This window comes from Babylonia areolata, chromosome 22 (genome assembly GCF_041734735.1).
Source record: "Babylonia areolata isolate BAREFJ2019XMU chromosome 22, ASM4173473v1, whole genome shotgun sequence".
NCBI lineage: Eukaryota > Metazoa > Mollusca > Gastropoda > Neogastropoda > Buccinidae > Babylonia > Babylonia areolata.
In genome coordinates, this window is record NC_134897.1 from 29,271,217 (window position 1) to 29,289,674 (window position 18,458).

The following is an 18,458-nucleotide window of genomic DNA, read 5'->3' on the forward strand; positions in this document are numbered from 1 at the left end:
GTGAACACTTGTTTTTTTTTTCTTTTATTGTTTTTTTTAGATACATCCTGGCCTATCCTTACTGTGACAGAACAATATATGTACTGCATAAACTTTACTTTTTTTCTGAAATGCTTGCAGTAAAATGTTTAATTGATATGAGTTCACTTAATATTTCCTGCAATTCAGCACTTAATTCCACCTCCTTTGAATTTAGGCACTTGAAAAATCTCAGAGTCCAATCATAAAGACTGATATTCTTTGAAAGGAAAAAAAAATGGTAGGGGAATAAATAAGAAGAGGACCCAGACTAAAAAGAAAGACTAATAGTGAAGCTGAAGTAACCCAAAATGACGTTAAAAAACCCCAACCAAACAAAAACAAAAACAAAAACATCCTTCCAGGTTGATGGCTATGTCATAAGTGTGGTGTGTGGTGTGTTGCAGCTACATCATCAGTGTGGGGGTGATCGACAAACTGAAATGGTACTTCAGCACTGTGCGGGGCCCAGTGGACGGGGACAAGAACGCCCAGGAGTTCCTGCAGTGCTCCCTGGGGCTGCTGGTGGCCATGACCAAGTTCACCTCGAAACGGTGAGGTCTCTTCATCTGTTGTTTCTTTTTTTTTTTTTCTTTTTTAAATTAGATATACACAGGGTCTATGACCAGGTTCATGTCCAAATGGTGAGGTTCCTTTATCTGTATACACAGAGTCCATGACAAAGTTCACCTATAAACTGTGAGATCCCTTTGCCTGTGTTTTGATTAGATGTTCACAAGTTGCATGACCAAGTTCACCTCTGAATGGTGAGAATGGCAGAAGACCAATTCTAAACTATGAAATAAGAAGCAGAACTAGTACTGTTCCTGTTTATAAGACACACACACCAAAAAAACAAAAGAAAAGAAATTATGTATTTCCACACCATATATCATCTGTTAGTGTTGGGTGTTGTTGTTTTTAAACCATATAAAGAGCAGTGGTTGAAGAATTAAAGAGGGAAAAACAGCTGACTCAAATTCCACCTTGACATACTGAAAGATCCTGACATCGTTCAGTAATTCCCAGCAGTCATAGGAGGAAAATTCCAGACATGGATCACAAACAGTATCTTGGAGATAGGTGACACTAGAAGGAGCTGAACATGTACAAGAAAACTGAGAAAGGAAAGGAGAAGCACATGGCAGTAAACAAGAGGATCAGTCAAGAAATGAAGAATGTAAAGGAAAATCAAACTGAACAACAGAGTGAAGAAGATGAGAAAAACACTTGACAACAACTACACAAAGAAAACTGTTAAGATTGCAAAAGACCTGACCAAACAGAAACAAAATAAAGTCAGCACTTTCTTACATGTCTGAAAGGACTTCTGTTGGTTGTTCCCAGAAACAGCAACATTTTTGACAAGAAAAAACTGGATGACCCCACCCAGCTGATCATGACGTTCGAAGTGACGGACTTGGTTGGCATTGTCTCCCTCTTGTATGGCATGCTGCTGCACTCGGGGGCCCCGTCACGGGGAGAGAGCGCCCCACCAGAACTGTCAGCACAGACGCTGGCCATTGCCATCAGTGGGCTCAGAATGCTGAACCACATGGCTGTGCTGGACCTGTCCATGCTGCAGGTAAGGTGTCTGGTTTTCTGCTGTGTTTTTCTTGTCTGAGGTGATGCCTTTTTTTTTTCTTTGTGTGTGTGTGTGTGTGTGTGTGTGTGTTCTGGATGGGTGAGGTTTCTCTTATTTCTCTTGGTTCTTTTTTTTCTCTCTCACTTTAAAGACCAAACTTCCTTGTCTTTTTTTTTATATAGACTTTTTTCTCTTTACACACTACACATGTGCACGCACACATACATGTGCACACACACACACACCTAACACATACACACACTAACACACACACACACTAACACACAAACACACAGAAGCACGCAATTGAACATCCATATATAAACATCTGTTTCATATTTTCTTTTTTAACTCACCTGTAGCTAGCTGTGGTATTACCCAGTACTTCGCTCTTGGACATTTCCTACCCACTGGCAGATCTTTCCACTGGCAGATCTTTCTCCCTTCACAGTATACTTATCAGTTAAGGAAAAAAGAGTGAAAAAGAATTGTGGTGTACACAGCCTGTTGTGCAGATAACTCTGTGTTTGTAAACTGCTTAGAGCTCATCTCTGACTGAGGATAGGTGCTGTGTAAGTTTCCATATCCATCACTGTGTTTCAGCGTGCTTTAGGGGAAGAAGGAATGTCACTGGAGTTCCGTCACATTGCCAGCTACTTGATCTGGTACAGCGGTCATCACCTGTATGAAGACCTGCTGCATGAGGTCATCCTGTGTGTGGGCTACTTCACCGTCATGCACCCAGACAATCAGGTGAACACTCCCCCCCCACATCCCCCCTCCCAGCCCCCCGCCTTGCATTGAAGGTTATAGTTCTCTCACTGAAACCTCATCATTAACATAATTTTGCACAATTCACACATATGCCTATAGAAGTACACCATGAACACATAAAGCAATTGCAGTACACTTAAATGACAGTTAACTTGCAAGGGTATTTCTATATCATAACACACAAAGAAGAAGAAAAAAAACATCAGTGAAATGAAAAACAAAAGCAAACAAAAACAAAAAAAAGTAAACAAAAAACAAACAAGCTACAGTTTGAACGATCGCGAGTTACTCAACCAGTTCAGATTGTTACTAGCAGTCTCGCTTTAGACATGCTATATGGGATAGCAAACTGCAAGTGGAAGTCTCATTAAAAGTCAGTTGGCAGAAAATGATTTTGCAACTGACAGTGACATTGGAGAAGAGTTTGTGCCACATGGCAACGAAAAAACAAGTACCCCACACCCACTGGCTGCTTCTGATTCACACGATATCATTGGTTCTGAGGTGTTCCCTTTGGATACTCTTTTTCAGGTCCTGAAGGAAATTTAGTTTCTTTAACTTGATTTGAATTTTAGTGTTTTTAACATGATATAAATTTTAGGTGGACTCAACCAGATGTGGGTGAATTGGTCCTGTGGTTGCGTTGTTTTTAATATTTTTTGTTTGATTTGAATTTTACACTGACAGGGAGAGACATGGGTGAATTGTTTTTCTTTTTTTAATGTTATGTTGATTGACATTTTAACATTGTTTGACATTTTAACATTGTTTTGGTTTCTTTTTGACTGGTTTTGATTAAAAAATTGAGGGGTATTCAGCTCAGAAATGGCCTTTATGTGGTCATCATCTCTGCTACAAACAACAAACAGAGAGAGAATTATGATTATTGACATTGTGAGCAAGAGAGAGAGAATCAGAGCTGTGTCAGAGCATGACCTTTAGGTGAGAGAGAGAGAGAGAGAGAGAGAGAAGCGTAGTTGTGTCAGACTGGTGCCCACATTGAGGACAGGGTGTGTGCTGACAGGTGGTGCTGCAGTCAGGGCAGCCTCCCACGGTGCTGCAGCAGCTGTGCTCCTTGCCATTCCAGTACTTCAGCGATCCCCGCCTCACCACCGTCCTCTTCCCCACCCTCATCACCTGCTGCTACAACAACCATTCCAACAGACACATCCTGGAGCAGGAGCTCAGCTGTGAGCTCCTGGCCAACTTCATTGAGGTCTGTGATCACTGCCTGAGTTTCACCTAACCCACTGTCTGCAGGGCATAGAGAATCAGACATGTGGTTTTCCTGTAGCTCCACTTGGAGCATGGGCAGCGTTGATCAGAATTGTTAAAGAGGGTAAAAATCTCATGAATACAGTGTCAGAAGTTACAATAGCAAGGCAAGAAATTATGACAGGCTCCTGTTTTCAAGGTTAGATTGAACTGTCTTGTTATTGTTCCCTCATGTTTTGCAAAAACATTCTTGACTGGAGATTCCAAACTTTTTTTCAGTCACTAATCAGCTTCTTATGATAATGAAAAAGATATTTATTTAAATTACAGTTCTTAGAATTGCACTGTAAGAGGTTGGGGAGTTTTTTTGTGTGTTTTTTTTCATGTTTTTCTTCTTTTCTTAAAATCGTTTTAATAGAAATTGTTGACAGCCTGTATTTGTTGCAGGAGAAACAACTTGAACAACAACAGGCCAAACTTGCACCATCTACTGTCAAGAAAAGTAAGACTCAAGGTTGGCATGGTTTTCATTCCTTTCCTAAGTATTAATCTTTTATTCCCCCCTTTACCCAGCAAGTTTTCCTTGGAGGGGAATGGAGTAAATAAGTTGGACAGATGAGATGGTCAGCTCAGCTCATCTGTGTGTGTGCGATGTGTGTGTGAAAATATTTCCTGATTGTTTTTCAGTGGGTTAATGACCAAATTGTGAATACAGATAGCTGCAGGATGGATTTTATACTGTTTTAAGATTTCACTGGGTGTGAGACATTGTGGAGGTTACAGTTTCCAAGAAAAGAAGTGGCATGATGGCAGTGTGAATTTCACTTCCCAATATGTGTATATGTAGTCCCCTTTCTCTCCTCCCACAGCCTGAGTGTGTTGAGTGGAGTTGTGCTTGGCCACCTGCAGTTCTCCCAGTGACTTGCACCACTGCCGTGTGTAGGCATAATTTGTGATGAGTGTGTATTGTTTGCAGTGCAAAGACCTGACACGTGTAAGTTAAGTTCTGTGCACCTTTTCGTTTTTTTCTTTCTGTTTTTCTCCTTTGTTTCTAAAGTTTGAATGCTTCATTTCAGGTCCACCTGCTATAACGATATGGTGGAGTCTGCTAAATTATGTTCTGTGCATGATTGAGAAAAGCAAAACAAACAGAAAAACCCAGAAGTCATATCTGGCTTCACTTGGATGATGGAATACATTACTTGTTTGGGATGAGAAAAATAATGTGTTATCTAGACTCAAAGTCATCTGGACTCCATTGTATCCTAAAGAACCAGGGAAGTGTTTCCTGATGTTGCCAGAGGCATGAAAGAGGAAGAAACTAATCTCTTGCAGAGTGTTTCTCACTCGCTATCCCCAGCTGTTTCCAGCAGCTAAAGATTGTTGTTTGGCCATTTCTGACCAAGGACTGAAAATGAGTTGTCTGAGCAAAATAAAGTGCTATCCATTTTTGTATACTTCATTTTAGACAAAGGCCAGGTATTTCAATGAGTAAATGAATAAATGGATTTTTATATAGATATATAAATGTCACCAAAAACCCCAAGATAAATGGTAGGGGTGGGAGGGATGAAATGGATCAAGACAAGAAAATACAGCCATAGAAAATAAAAGGAACAACAGGTTATTCAAGAGATTAGTTCCTTTATATGAATGTGATTGAAGCTTGGATGTACATGTTCATGGTTGTTTTCTTTTTTTCGTTTTTTTCTTGTTCATTTACCTGGACAGTTTCACTTTACCTTTGCCAGTATGGGACGTGCTCTTGAGAGATCAATCCCTGATATAACATATTAGTGGAGTGATGGCCTAGAGGTAACGCGTCTGCCTAGGAAGCGAGAGAATCTGAGTGCGCTGGTTCGAATCACGGCTCAGCCGCCGATATTTTCTCCCCTTCCACTAGACCTTGAGTGGTGGTCTGGACGCTAGTCATTCGGATGAAACGATAAACCAAGGTCCCGTGTGCAGCATGCATTTAGCACACGTAAAAGAACCCACAGCAACAAAAGGGTTGTTCCTGGTAAAATTCTGTAGAAAAATCCACTTCGATAGGAAAAACAAATAAAAATACAAAAAAATGGGTGGCGCTGTAGTGTAGCGACGCACTCTCCCACGGGAGAGCAGCCCGAATTTCACACAGAGAAATCTGATGTGATAAAAATAAATACAAATACAAATAACAGAAATGCTAGGGATGTTCTGCTTTGTGGACATGTGGATTTTCAGGAAGGATTTCAGTTGTGAGCAGTGTCCTATATTTTCATTTGCACTTCTTAGTTTGTGCTGGTACTGAAAAAATACTTTTTTTGTGGAGCAGACAGCTGGTGAGAGTGACTGAAACACACTGTGTAGGAAGTTATTATTTGTATGTGTGAGTTGGGAAGCATAATTCTGTTGCTGGTGTTTGTTTTTTTGGGTTTTTTTTAAATGGAAAGTGTTGAAGCGAGCTGCAGGGGTATGTTTGGGGGAGGGAGGGCAGTGTTTGCACAAACAGAATAAAAACATTGGCCATTGTTTAACAAAGAAAAACAAAACAAAACAACAACAACAACACACACACACACACACACACACAAAAGAGGAGATGATTTGTGTAAATGAACATTGTTTTAGTTGCCAGGCTTTTTCTTCATGTTTTAACTAATGTGGGCAGATGTTCTGGACTGCTTTGAGAGAGAGAGAGAGAATTGGTGATCATAGATGCACAAATGGAATTTCTTATTAAGGTTGTGTTTGGAAGTGCTTGCACATCAATACAGCTTTTTAGGAACAAGAGGGAAAAAACCCCAGATGTGGATGAAAATTTGGAACTGGGAGAATATTGCTCAAAGTGAACAAACGCAAAACATCATCCAACCCAACAAGAAAAAAATGTGCTTAAAAGCAATGACTAAAATATTGTCCTTGTTTCTAATATCATCCAACATCACATTGCAAAAATATGAGAAAGTGACGCTGAAAAACATACTTCCTTCAAATTAAAGCCAGTGTGACCTGTTGAAGGTTTTGTTTTGTTTTATTTTATTTTAAAATGATGTTGCCATGTCTTTTTTTCTTGTTATCTTTGATTGACTTATATGTTGTCCTGGACTTGATTTTGTTTCAGTTCTGCCTTGCTCAGTTAATGATCTACAGTGAGAATCAGACTACTTTGTCAATGCGCGATTTAAATTTGTGTCTTGTTTTTCCTTGCCCATTTCACACAAACAGTAAAAAGCTTTATTTGTCAGCTGTCATGAACATCAGCTGTTTTTGCTGGAAGGTGCTTAAGATGTATGTTTTTGTTGTGCAAGAAGGAATTTCAATTATTAATTTTTCATCTGAAATTGTAAATCAGCAGCTTACATTTATAAGAATCATTAAAAACAAGAACTCTGGATAAACAGGGACTGTGGATAAAAATGAAAAGATTCTGTTTCAAGAAAAAGGGGTTGAATCATCATGCTTCCATCAGTTATCATGCATCCCTTTTTTTTTTTTTTTTAACAAACTGATTTTGGGAGAAGGTCTGGCATGACAATGACGTGTCCAGTCAGGCTGGTTTATTTTCAGGCTTGTGATTGAGCAGTGGGCAATGGCAATGTTTGATAGAGGTGACTGATTTAGTATAGGCTGCCTTGTATCATGTGGTATGATAGTGACAGAGTAACCCACACACTCATCAGCTTTGAGCGTGTCGTGTGGCAGCCTACTGACAGGTTTTGTATTGTTGTTGTTGACAGACAAAGACGCCCGTGAAAGTGACACCCGCATGTCGCTGGTGTACCGCTTCCCCCAGGAGCAGTGGGTGGCAGCAGAGCAGTACTTCAAGGTGGCTTTGTGAGTCCCACGAGACAACAATGCTCCATTGTCAATATTCTCCTGCCTGCCGGGGGGACAAAGAAGGGCTGAAAATGGAGGCAGGGATATCAGGTGAACAAAGGGTGAAGGTGGGATGCTGAATATTTCAAACCAACAGTTTAGAAATATCACATGTTTAGTATTTTATCTGTTTATTATTGACATCTTTTTTTTTGTAATCCAGAACAGTATTGATCTAAGGTCAAAGCAGTATTGATCATAAAAGATCAACCTATTTTCCAGATCTGTGCCTTCATCCACATAGTTGCTGGGAGATGACTTTAATGGTTGACTGGCTATAAAACTGAGAAATGATTTATCCACCTAAATACACAAATGATTCCTCTATCATGTTGATTTGACTTTCCATATGTAATGGAACTCCAAAGAGTTAGTTGCAGTGTCATCAAAATTTATGTTCTTACAATTTGCATATATATGCATATGTGTGTTTGTGTGTGTCCATATATCAATTTGCGAGACATAATTGAATTTTTGAGGATTATTTCTGTGATTTGCAATACCTTTTTATGACTAAAAATCTGTGCTACACCCTGTGAAATGTATGAAAGACTGGAAAATAAAAGGACTGATTATAAAGTTTGAACTTTAAAAAAATCTGAGAAATAATTTCTGTGAAGACTTTGCTTGCTCTGATTGTGACTGATAATGGCTCAGAGCTGCACACACCTTTCATCTACTTTCTTTCCTATTCAGGTAAATTCACTGAGTGTGTTTCTGCAGTGTGTTTGCATACATAATTATGTGGCTGTATGGTTAGCATTGTTCCTTGCATGAAGTTGATGAACAGTTGAAAGGGTGCATCTTGTGAAACATACCAGCCCAAATTAATAAAAACCTTTATTTGGAAATGGAAATGAAGACTGTTATTTGCAATAAAAAGAATGACAGTGATATTCTCCTTGTTATGAGTGTAGTATGCAAATCAGGAGAATGTGATACGTCTGTTATGAACAGTGATCCTGTTGTAAAGTGAACTTATCATTTGGATTTACTGTTCTTTTCTCTCTTTTTTTTACATATGATAAAAGATGGTGGATACAATTTCCTATTCTGGTGGCATTTAGATACAAGTCATAATGGTGTATGATAAAATTTAGGGAAAGGGTGGAATTTTTGCTCACACACACATACACACACACCAGTTGTGTGAGAGCACACACACACACATACACACACACACACACACACACACTTGATGATGTGCTGAGTTTGATCTGATTTCTATTTCCAGTTTCTTCTTTTTCAAATTTTATCGAATTAAAAGTGTTTATATGAACAGTTGCACCTTTCATTCTTGCTGCTTCTTGCTCAGCAGACCATGAATGACAATGCACTGTAGAATATCTGAGTAGTGTTTTGTTATTTCTGTGAGGATGGTCATGTTATGTGATAAGTCTTCCCAGATTAGTCATTGGTCCATTTGTCTCTCCACATTTTGCTGTCTCTGTACTCACACCTCAATCAAACATCTGCTCAGAAATATTTCACAGCTTATATTCTTTAAAATGGAGTAAAAAGAAGTAAAGCAGATTTTATCTTTTTTTTTTCTTGGTTGTTGTTATGGTGTTTTTGTGGTGTTTTTTTCCTTCTTTGCATAATGATAATTTCATATTGTATGATTTCTAAACACTGTCATGTGACAGTGTATTTGTTTGCAATGAAATGTGGGTTGCTGTTCTAGGAGAGAGCAAATTGTCATAATTTGGCACCACTATTTGTTAACATTTTTTCCCTCAAAGTATGTATATTTATTTACTTCATTACTTTCAGCTTCATAATGGAGTAAGCAGCTTTTTTGTTTGTTTGCTTTTAAAAAATTTTTTTATTAAGTCAGTCATCATGAATCTCTCTCAGTATGATAAATGTAACATTATTTCCAGTTGTATTCAAATTATAGGCATTATATTTATATTTGGGTTTGGGTGTGGGGGTGAGTGGGGGTGGCACAGGGGGCAAAATTTGTCAGATTGGTAGTATATATTTCATCATAGATGTGACTTGGTACAGTTGAGTTTATCATGGTACTGTTCCAGGTTTGCCGTGTTAGATGTCAGAATGTGATGCTATATATTGAATGAACAATGAGGATGAACACTACCAGATGTGATATCTCTGTATGGGTCCATTTGCATATTGCTGTTTGTGTCTGTGTCTTTCTTCTAACTCCTGTGTCTCCTGCTTTTCCATACCTCTCACTGAATCATTGAAGAGTGTGCGTGAACACCGAAAAAAGAGGAGGAAATGGTTGGCGAGTTGTTTTAGTTTTGTGATTTGGTGAATGATGTTGTGATCTCTGATTTGTATAATCTGTATAATACATTATGTGTGAAAACTTCAGTTCCATTCTGCTGTACATTTACTTGGTTTATCCGTCCAGTCCCAAGATATTAAGTTAAAATTTGTGTGCTGTGATGTTTGAGGTGTTTTGTTTTGTTGAATATGCTTCTTGAAAAAGAAAAAAAAACTTTAAAAAAAACTTGATAACTAGGATTTATTTTATCCACAAGTTTTTTTGTTTTTTTTTCATTATCCACAAGCTTTCTCTTTTGGCATTATCCACAAGCTTTCTTTTTTGGCATTACGAAGGAATGGGATTTTCACTCTTTTCCTTTACATATTGGTTAAGGCCTATCTCTAACTGGCATAGACAGCATGAAAGTTAGATTTTCATGAAGACTGGCAAAAATTGCATTTTTTTGTTTGTTTTGTCTTAAACCATGGGATATACTGCAATTTTTTCTGTTCTTAACAACAGTGTTGTGACTGACAGAAATAAAAAATGTTTCATTAACCATGGAATTTATCTCGATCTGTACTTGGGTTTGTAGAAATATTCTGACTTGGTGGAGGAGGGTGGAGGGGGGGGGGGGGAGGAGAAACCTATGGTTGTCTGGGAATACACTTAATTAGAAAATTGGAATGTGAAGATATCATTTGACTGATTTGTATTTGTAAGTTGCAGTATCAATGGTATGAATTTTGATGTGCTGCAAAGTGCAAAAAGCTTTGTTCATATGGCTTTTTAAAAAATTACTCTAAAAGTTATGATATACACATATCATTTGAAATGGTACTGGAAGAATCAGTCCATATTTTTCTTTCACTCCTTTGTCTCACATATTACCCTATCCTTAAGAGTTAGCTTTAACAGATATACATGTTTTATATTTCCCACTCCATTTTCCTTGAGAATTTTACTTTTGAAATAAAACAAAATTAATTAAGCCAGCAACAGCAGACATAGGCCAGTTGAGTAACTGAGTAACTAACTATAAGGTAAAACAAAAATCTCTTTGCTCTTTGGAAACTGGCTGGAATATAGGCTGTAAAATTATTATTCTGGTGTGTTTAGAGATGAACATTTGTGTTGTACACCTAAGATATGTTTAAAAAGAAAGATGTTCACCATATGTGTAACCTTGGACTAACTGATTTGCTGTCAGTGACAAGAGTCACTGGTTCTCGCCCTAAGTTCATTTCTGCCAGTAATAGTTGTGAGGAATATCATACAAAATGGTAATTTGAAAGGGGGTGTGTTAGCATAATTTGTTTTGACTTTCAGCGAAGTTGTATGTGACATACTTATTGCAACTGAAGACAAAACCACAGAACATCCTTATCAAACCAAAATACAATATTTCAGTTAATTTAAGAACCATTGTCAAGTGTAGGTGGGTTGATACAGGAAGCCATTTCTGATGCCTGATGTCCTGCTAAATTTCTATTCTGAAACATGTCCCCTTCTTCTGGGCCAAGTCATCTGTAGCCTCTTAAACATTGACATCCGACAGGATGTTTATCCGTGGCTTGTGATGACAGGGTTTTTTTGTGTGTTTTTTTGTTGTTGTTGTTGTTGTGTTTGTGTTTTTTTGTGCTTGCAGACTTTGTCATCTGCTTTGTTGGATTAATTACACCTTCCATCTCTCCCTCTTCTTTTTTATTGTTTTATTTTTTATTATTTTCTTTTAAATTGAATTCTCTAGTGATTTTAGTCGAATGCTGTTCATTCCAGCATTCCTTGTGCCAGTTAGATCCAAGGTTATGCCAGATTATTTACCACAGTAGATTTTTGCCAGTTAGAGGGAATTTTTGTTATGTTATTGTTTTTTGTTTTTTTTTTGTTCGATGCACAACCCAGATAATTTTTCAAGAGAATTGTGTGATTGTTTTTGGTCAGCTTTTGTGTTTCTGTTTATTTGAAACTGTTTCGTAAAATGTCTTAATTTATTGACAATGCTGTTTGGATTCTTTCTACCTGAACGTTTTTGTTCTTTTTATAAACCCAGACAGGTTTATGTCATGATCGGGTGTACAAGATTCTTTAACAATGCTTTGTGACGTTCCATGTGAACTTACGAGATTGCCATTGGTGGACCTGATATTTCAGGACTCTTTTTTAGATGCTGATGGAGAGTGCTCTCTCTCTCTCTGTGGACTAGATTTGATCATGGATAGATCAGTGTGTTCTATCATGCCCTGCTGTTTTGTACTGTATTTGAGAGCAGACATTTATTTTTCAACATTAAACGTGATGATTAAAGTTCATGACTCTTGCATAAATGTATGTATGTGTGGATGGATCTTGTGTGTGTGTGTGTGCCAGAATGAATGAAAATGTAATTGTAATTTTTTTTTCCAAGTGTGTGAGATGAAGCGAAAAATTGGCCCTAACGATTTTTAAAATCATTAAATGTGACACAAAGACATTTATTTAACCTTCGCTGGCTATCATGGGTCGAACATGACCCAGAATGGTACAAAAACGCAAATATCTCAGCCAATTCTTAATATTTTTCTACGAAATTTCAGAAATGCTTCCTACACCCAAAAGGCCAACTTTTGCCAAAATAAGGAATAAAAGAGATTCGCAAAAAAAGAACAAAAAAAAAAAAAAGAAACACAGTTTGCCAATGATTTTGTGTGTGTGTGTGTGTGTGTGTTATTAGATAACAATAAATAGAATAAAATGAAATATCATATAAAAGACAATGTTATTGAAAATGGGCCCTAATCATTCAGCAAACCTGCATGGCACCTCCCTGCCTCCTTCCCCATAAAGACGCATCAAGCACATGCACAAAATTTGTTGTCCCAACCTCCCACATACACACTCACTCACACATGCATTGTGTATGTCTCACAGATACATAATGCCTCACTCTGTGCATGCACATCCCAAATCACATAATGCACCTGCATGCATTTGTGAGGCCACACTCACACCCAGGTCCCACAATCCGTACATTCAATGTCACAGAGTCTGGCCCACTGCATGTTCACAAACATCTACAAGTTCCTCCTGGTCATGAGCTTAGCCAGCATACTTTTGCACTATATCATTGTTATTATTGTTGTTATCATTATTGATACTTAAATAGCACCTATCTTCCATCAGAGACCCAAGTCTAAACACTTTACAAACAGTCAGTTGCACAACTGGTTGCCTACCTGGGTACAGTCGACTGACAAGTGGCAGTGCACTTATCATTTGTATCTTGTGTCATTCAGTCTGGCTTCAGTCACACTCATGCAGACATGGTGAGACATGAGGTGAGATAGAATTACAGCCGGGCAATGTGAAGCAAAAGAAGACAAGTGTATTAGGTCGAAAAGCTTGATAAATATTCATGTGTGCATGAAAAGACAAACAAACCAAGTAACAATAATTACAACAGTTTATTTCTAGTATGTTTTCCATAACAACATCCATGCTCAAGAGACATTGTGAAAGTACATTTTGATAAAATACAAACATAAAATCTTAACCCCCTACTAACGACAATAATGGCTTTGTCGCGGAGCCAGACTGAGTGAGCGTCCCTCCCAGAGTGGAGACCGCCACCACGTCCCTCAAACAACAGCCCCCCATGAATCTGCCGACACTGACGACATTGACAGGACTCACCCCAAGCACGGAAGTGGAGGCGTATCGAAACTGAGGTCACCATGAGAGCAGGGCATGAAAGGCCACAGACTTTGAGACTATTTTGTTTATATTGATGACGATGAAGGAGCAGGAGGATGACGATGATGATGACGATGTTGCTATAGAGGTCCATTTTGGTTTGGGACTGCGTGACAAGGCTGTACTCTACGCTTCCTGTTATAATGATATCCCAGCGTTAACCAGGCCCGAGAGATACAGACACTTGCAGTGTTGGTCAGGTAATTCGAGCAACACACCCAAAGACGCATCCTTGAAGCGGATGACACTCGACTGTGTGGTCCCAGTCTCCCCATTTAAGCCCACAGCACACTCAACTCACATGCTGAAATCTTTATAACCAACCCACTCCACCACCACCCACCCCCATGCACACAGACAGCTCAGTCCCAATAACTATCTCAATATCCATCCATGTCATCACAACACCAAACACACACATGCATGATTGCATACCTGTACACTGCACACACATGCATGCGCGCACACACACATTCTCTCTCTCTCTCTCTCTCTCACACGCACATGCACACACATGCTTTACACATACATGTGGAAATAAATCAAAAAGAAATGAAATGAGAAAAAACCCCAATAAACATAAATATACAACTTAGATACAAAGGAATTGGTATGTCAATGTTTAAAAAGATGCAGTCAGTCATCTGGATTAAACAGAGTTTTGAAAAACAATAGGAGGAGTTTGTATTATACTCCATGTTTGGTGATACATATACTTACCATATCAAACTGATGCAAACTAGGCCTATCGGTTTGCTCTGCTTGGCCAAATTTCGGGCGGCTAACAGTGAAAAGACGCCCCTTCTTGCCCGGTCCGCTCTTAGCCAATCAAACGCCTCTAAAAGCTAGAATATTGTATTTAAAAATGAAAACACACCCTATTCCTTTGATCACTAACCAAACAATAAAAAAAGGGGGAAAGATCAAGGGATGAGGGGCTCAGTTATGATGCAGGAAAAGATAGATTCTTAGAGCTTTTCTAAAGGCAGGAATAGTTTCTAAATGATGTATTTTGTAGGGGAGAGATTTCCATACATTTTGAACATTGTCAGAAGCAGCTCTTTCACCTTAAGCTTTTGTTCTTATTCTGAGGAGGAGCACAGTTATTTGGGAGACATGTGGACAGGAAGATCATTGATGTAAGCAGGTGGTGAACCAGAGAAAAAAAATTGTGACAGAGCATTGCAAGCTTGTACTTAACTGAACAGCAGAAATTATCATAATACATACATACATACACACACACACACACACATGTATATATATATATATATATATATATATATATATATAGAGAGAGAGAGAGAGAGAGAGAGAGAGAGAGAGAGAATCCTAGGAATTATAGAGCAAGTAAAAGAAATCTGTTTTCTCTCTGTACTTGGCTTTCTCTAGTCTTTCCTGACTTCAGTCAGCTGTGTGTAAGTGTGTGTATTTTTGTGTGTGAAATCATGCTCTCTTTCTTTCTGCATACCTTGAATAATCTTTTCAATGCAATGAAGAGGTGCTTCACTAATCAAGCTGAAAAACACGATGCAAACCAGTCACCAGAGATGACAGGTTTTATGAGGGACTTGTACAGAGTATCTTAGAATACAAAAATTATACCAGCTTGCTTCCATCAATATTCATCCACACACACTCGCAAACAAATGCACAAGCTCATTTACTTATTTATCCACCATATCGGGCCACACAATAATCTCTCTTGCCATCCACCAACTCAGTTATTTCCCATGAAACATGTGTTCACAAAAGCAAGTATGAATAGGATCTCTGTTAAACACAATAAATCAAACGAACCTTGCTACCAGATGGGTTTTATCACAGTGCCCGTTCTTTTCAGTAATTCTCTGAGTGACTCGGCACACAATGTAAACTGTAATAGTGCTTCACTTGTTCATCATTCCAATCCCATTAGGAATTCATGTACCAAATTGATCCAGTGGCTTCTTTGTTGTTCAGACTCCATCAAAAAGTCTGCTTCACTGGTGAGATAATAAAATACACACAAGTTGAACTGACTGTAAATTCTTCACAAGTTGAACTGACTGTATTTTCTTCTATAATTTCCACACAGATGTTTTGTCTTTTCCGTGTGGGGATCCAGCAACTGTCCAGGTCATCACACAATGTCCCTCTCACTGTTTTCCTCTGACACAGTGTGGATGTCTTACAAAGATCATTGTCCTCGGACCACTCTTTGTTAAACTATATGCCATCCAGACAGATGATGTGCATGCTGCCCTTTTCGTCAGGTGAATTTGCCAACCCTCATACCTGAAACTCTTGCACATCTTCCATTTCCTCTTCCTCATCTGACGAATGTTCAACTGCAACTTCTTCAGTTTCTTCTTCATAGAGGAGTAACATGTCGGAATCCTGATATTTTAAATCCTTCTTGGCAAAGACATTCCCTCTGGCATGGATCCCACGGAGGATGTCCACAGGACTGTCTTCCAGCAGCTTCTTCAAGCGCTCCACGCGTGTATCCTTAAAAAGTATCTTCAATGCCACGGTGACAGCAAGAGCTTTTTCATAGCTGGTGGAATAAAACAGCAACATACAATCTCTTTATGTTACATGTACATATGTAGATTTGCATGCATCTAAGTATAATCATGCATGTTTGTGTGTGTGTGTGTGTGTGTGTGTGTGTGTGTGTGTGTGTGTGTGTGATAGTACGCTTGTGTGTAATTATTTGCATGTACACATGTGTGCACTTAATCATAACTGAGGCATATTCACTGTTTGATTATGCAACTGTTTTTGGATCCCTGTTAAACACAAATATATGTGAGCATTTATGAGTATTCTCCAGTTTTTCATATACACAAGATTCATGAACAGATCCAGCCTCTCATATGTCCCTTGTTAAACAAGGCAAACTGATAAAAAAAACAAACCACAAATAAGAAGCACTGGGGACATTATATATATACACACACACATAGCCAAGCACCGTATTTCCTCACCTTTTTACCCCATTAGTTTTCAGACAGGTTCACAGATACAAATATAATTTGCACATTGAGAAGTAAAAACAGAACACTGCTCAGAGCACTGACCCTTCAACATCTGAATATAAAAGTCAAAACTGCAAATATTCATAAACACTTTGATCCTATCTGATATTTCACCGCTGGTCCAAAGTTTGATCCTGTAACGAGCATACATATGTTGCCCATATCTGCGCGTAATTATAATTGTCCATTTTTATTATTTTCATTTTCATTCATAAATATTCTTTCATCTGCCAGCCATGCCACTCACTGGACAATTTCTATCAGTATGCATTAATATGTCTGTCTGTCTGTCTCTCTCTGTCTCTCTTTCTCTGTCTCTCTCTCTCTCCACATGGCCACACCAGTCAAGCAAACAAAATAACAACAACAAACTTACTTTACATATCGGAACAGCTCGGTCTCAATGATTTGAACAATTTGCAGAAGAGTGTCCACACTGTTGGGATCCAAGGAGGCTGCAAATAATAATAATAATAATGGATACTTATATAGCACACTATCCAGAAATCTGCTCTAGGTGCTTTACAAAAACGCTTTTGTTAACATAATACATCATATCTATGTTACATACACACACCAAAATGTGACTACACACACACACACACACACACACACACACACACACACGCTGCATACATACATCTTAACATACATGTGTATCTAACAGCTACCCTAACACATACGCACACATAGGTAGGCACAAACTTACATAAACACACGCACACGCACACACAATACACATTCATATACATGCATGTAGTTATGTACACATACATATGTATATACACATAGTCAAGCACAGCTAACGCAAAGGAAGTGGACCTGCCACAATTGAACTTATTGCTGAGGGAAAAGGTGAGTTTTGAGACAAGATTTAAAAGATGCGAGGGAATCAGAATGACGGAGGTAATCAGGGAGCTTGTTCCACTGTCATTGAGTTCTGAAATGCCATCATCAAAATTTGAAACACAGACATTGAATACTAACTGTCCAGCACTGCCACTCTTCTTTCCATCCCATACGTTCCTCTTGATGAGTTTTGTGGTGTTCATCGTTTGAGGGGCTGTTTTGGTGCATGAAAAGAAGGTGAGTCTGTGTAAACCCTGTTTTGATTGTCACTGTGTGTCTTTCTTTGTTGGTTTTTGTTGTTGTTGTTTTTTTGTTTTTTTTGTTTTTTGTTTTTTGTTTCTTTATTCAAACTTTGATTTGTTCATAGCCACCATTCTTCACCTAAAACAACTCTATTTTTACTGTCACCTGTGAATTATCACTCATCAAAAATTCACAATGATGCACAAATTTCCATGGTTAACCTGGTCATATACCACATAAAGAGGAAGGGTGTAAAACTGAAGATTACTACTTCAAGGCTGATCTGCACAAGGAAGTCAAAGTTACAAATGTTTGTTTTAAAACCAACTCCACCCATGTAACCCTTGAATAATGGTCAAATTGATAAACAACTCAACAACCTTGCCTAACAACTAGGCTAGTAGTAAACAAGATGCCCCCTGACATAAACAGAAATACTGATCATGACAATGACATTTAAAACAATCATTGTAAATAATGATATTGGAGGCCAGTCAGTGATCTATACCAATTGTAAATCAAAATTAATGGTGTTAAAAAAAAAGAAAAAAAAGAAGAAGAAAAAAAGAAAAACATCAATTTATCCAAGCTAAATCTTTCAGGCAGGAAAAATTGCACAGGCTGTAACCATCACAGCACTGAAATGGTTTATACGATGTGATACATGCAAAAGTCTTCGTCTTGACCCAAAGCCCTTGAGTTGATGGTGAGGAGTTCAAAGTTCAGAAGATTTTTGGTTTTTTAATGGATAAAAAAAAAAAATGCATATATTTCTGGAACATATGCAAGCCAAGTCACTATGCACCCAAATCCTGTTCATTCAAAAAATAATTTCCATGAATAAAAATAGCCACTATGCACCAAAATCCATGAACTGTAACCAACTAAATGCACCCAACTCATGTTCATACAAAAAATAATT

General features: G+C 38.2%; 2 protein-coding genes across 5 annotated transcripts in view; one reads left to right on the top strand and one right to left on the bottom strand.

The window, feature by feature from the left end:
- LOC143296871 (S phase cyclin A-associated protein in the endoplasmic reticulum-like) overlaps positions 1-9,375 on the top strand; it is a 34,550-nt gene extending 25,175 nt beyond the window's left edge. For 2 of the 3 annotated variants that reach the window (XM_076608843.1, XM_076608845.1), the window contains exons 23-28: positions 426-572; positions 1,366-1,603; positions 2,207-2,356; positions 3,402-3,593; positions 4,040-4,106; positions 7,315-9,375. In XM_076608843.1, coding sequence (XP_076464958.1) covers positions 426-572; positions 1,366-1,603; positions 2,207-2,356; positions 3,402-3,593; positions 4,040-4,106; positions 7,315-7,415 — 895 coding nt within the window. In that variant the 3' untranslated portion in view covers positions 7,416-9,375. The remainder of the gene's footprint in view (positions 1-425; positions 573-1,365; positions 1,604-2,206; positions 2,357-3,401; positions 3,594-4,039; positions 4,107-7,314) is intronic. The other variant, XM_076608844.1, reaches the window with a different exon arrangement.
- Positions 9,376-13,724: 4,349 nt separating this feature from the next.
- The window catches only part of LOC143297042 (uncharacterized), a 17,441-nt gene continuing 12,707 nt past the window's right edge, over positions 13,725-18,458 (bottom strand). For both annotated transcript variants that reach the window (XM_076609212.1, XM_076609211.1), the window contains 2 exons: positions 16,821-16,899; positions 13,725-15,960 (listed from right to left, as the gene is read on the bottom strand). In XM_076609212.1, coding sequence (XP_076465327.1) covers positions 15,693-15,960; positions 16,821-16,899 — 347 coding nt within the window. In that variant the 3' untranslated portion in view covers positions 13,725-15,692. The remainder of the gene's footprint in view (positions 15,961-16,820; positions 16,900-18,458) is intronic.